Consider the following 953-nt stretch of genomic DNA (forward strand, 5'->3'; position numbering starts at 1 on the left):
TTTATCTTTATCTATGTTCCGGCCAGTAACATATATGTATAATTATTTTTCCAATTTCCAGGCAAATGTCCGTGGTGAATACTGTGATGCTTGTGAAGCTGGCTATTTTGATCTGTCAGAAGAAAACCCTGATGGTTGTCTGAAGTGTTGGTGCAGTGGGGCTACCTCACAGTGTTTCTCCTCAAACTACTACAGAACCCAGTTGCCAATGCAGCTCCTTACTGACCATGGATTCACTCTCTCAAACCGGTAAGAGTAGAGGTCAAAAACCTTTTTTCAGTAGAGGTTGCCTTTAGAAATAAAAGTTTTTCTAACTTAGACTAGGGAAACAATGAAGTGTGTGCAAATTGTGCATTTTTATGCATATATTATCTTTTTCTCTTTTTCTTATTTCTCATATGTTTAATAATATTTTTATTTTAAAAAATGTGAGGAATGCAAAGAGCAAATTTTGTATTATAGTTATTAAGATTTTTTGGAATATTTTAGATTTATGGTATATTGGTAGTAAAGGGTAAGAATCAAAATGTAAATTAATTTCATGATTAAATTTTTTGCCAAGGTGAAATGTTTCTAAAAATCACCTTTTTCTTGTCTGACTTTTTAATTCCACCCAAATAATGGCACTTTAAATTAGAACACTGCCTCCCCATGTGAGTGACTTATATAACTTTTTAATGCTTCCCAAATTAGGGCACTTTAACGTAGAACACTGCCTCCCCATGTGAATGACTCAGCTATGTATTGAAATTCACCTAAGTTTTGCATTTCAGACTGAGATCGAATGTTATCCGTGATGGATTTGGCCTCAACTTAGCAAATAATGAAATCTCATTTGAAAACTTTGATGAACTGAGTGGAGTAGAATCATATTATTGGTCACTTCCACAGGTATGTCAATATCTTATTGTTTAAAAATAATTTGCTGTGCTGATGAATGGCTGTGTAATGTG

General features: G+C 33.7%; 1 protein-coding gene across 1 annotated transcript in view; it reads left to right on the plus strand.

Moving 5' to 3' along the window:
- Positions 1-953, plus strand: part of LOC119594807 (basement membrane-specific heparan sulfate proteoglycan core protein-like) — a gene marked incomplete at its 5' end in the record, with an annotated part of 219,836 nt that overhangs the window by 163,758 nt on the left and 55,125 nt on the right. The window contains 2 exon segments of the mRNA XM_037943897.1: positions 62-249; positions 774-891. Of these exon segments, the coding sequence (XP_037799825.1) occupies positions 62-249; positions 774-891 (306 nt within the window).

Source organism: Penaeus monodon, chromosome 34 (assembly GCF_015228065.2).
Source record: "Penaeus monodon isolate SGIC_2016 chromosome 34, NSTDA_Pmon_1, whole genome shotgun sequence".
NCBI classification, from domain to species: Eukaryota; Metazoa; Arthropoda; class Malacostraca; order Decapoda; family Penaeidae; genus Penaeus; species Penaeus monodon.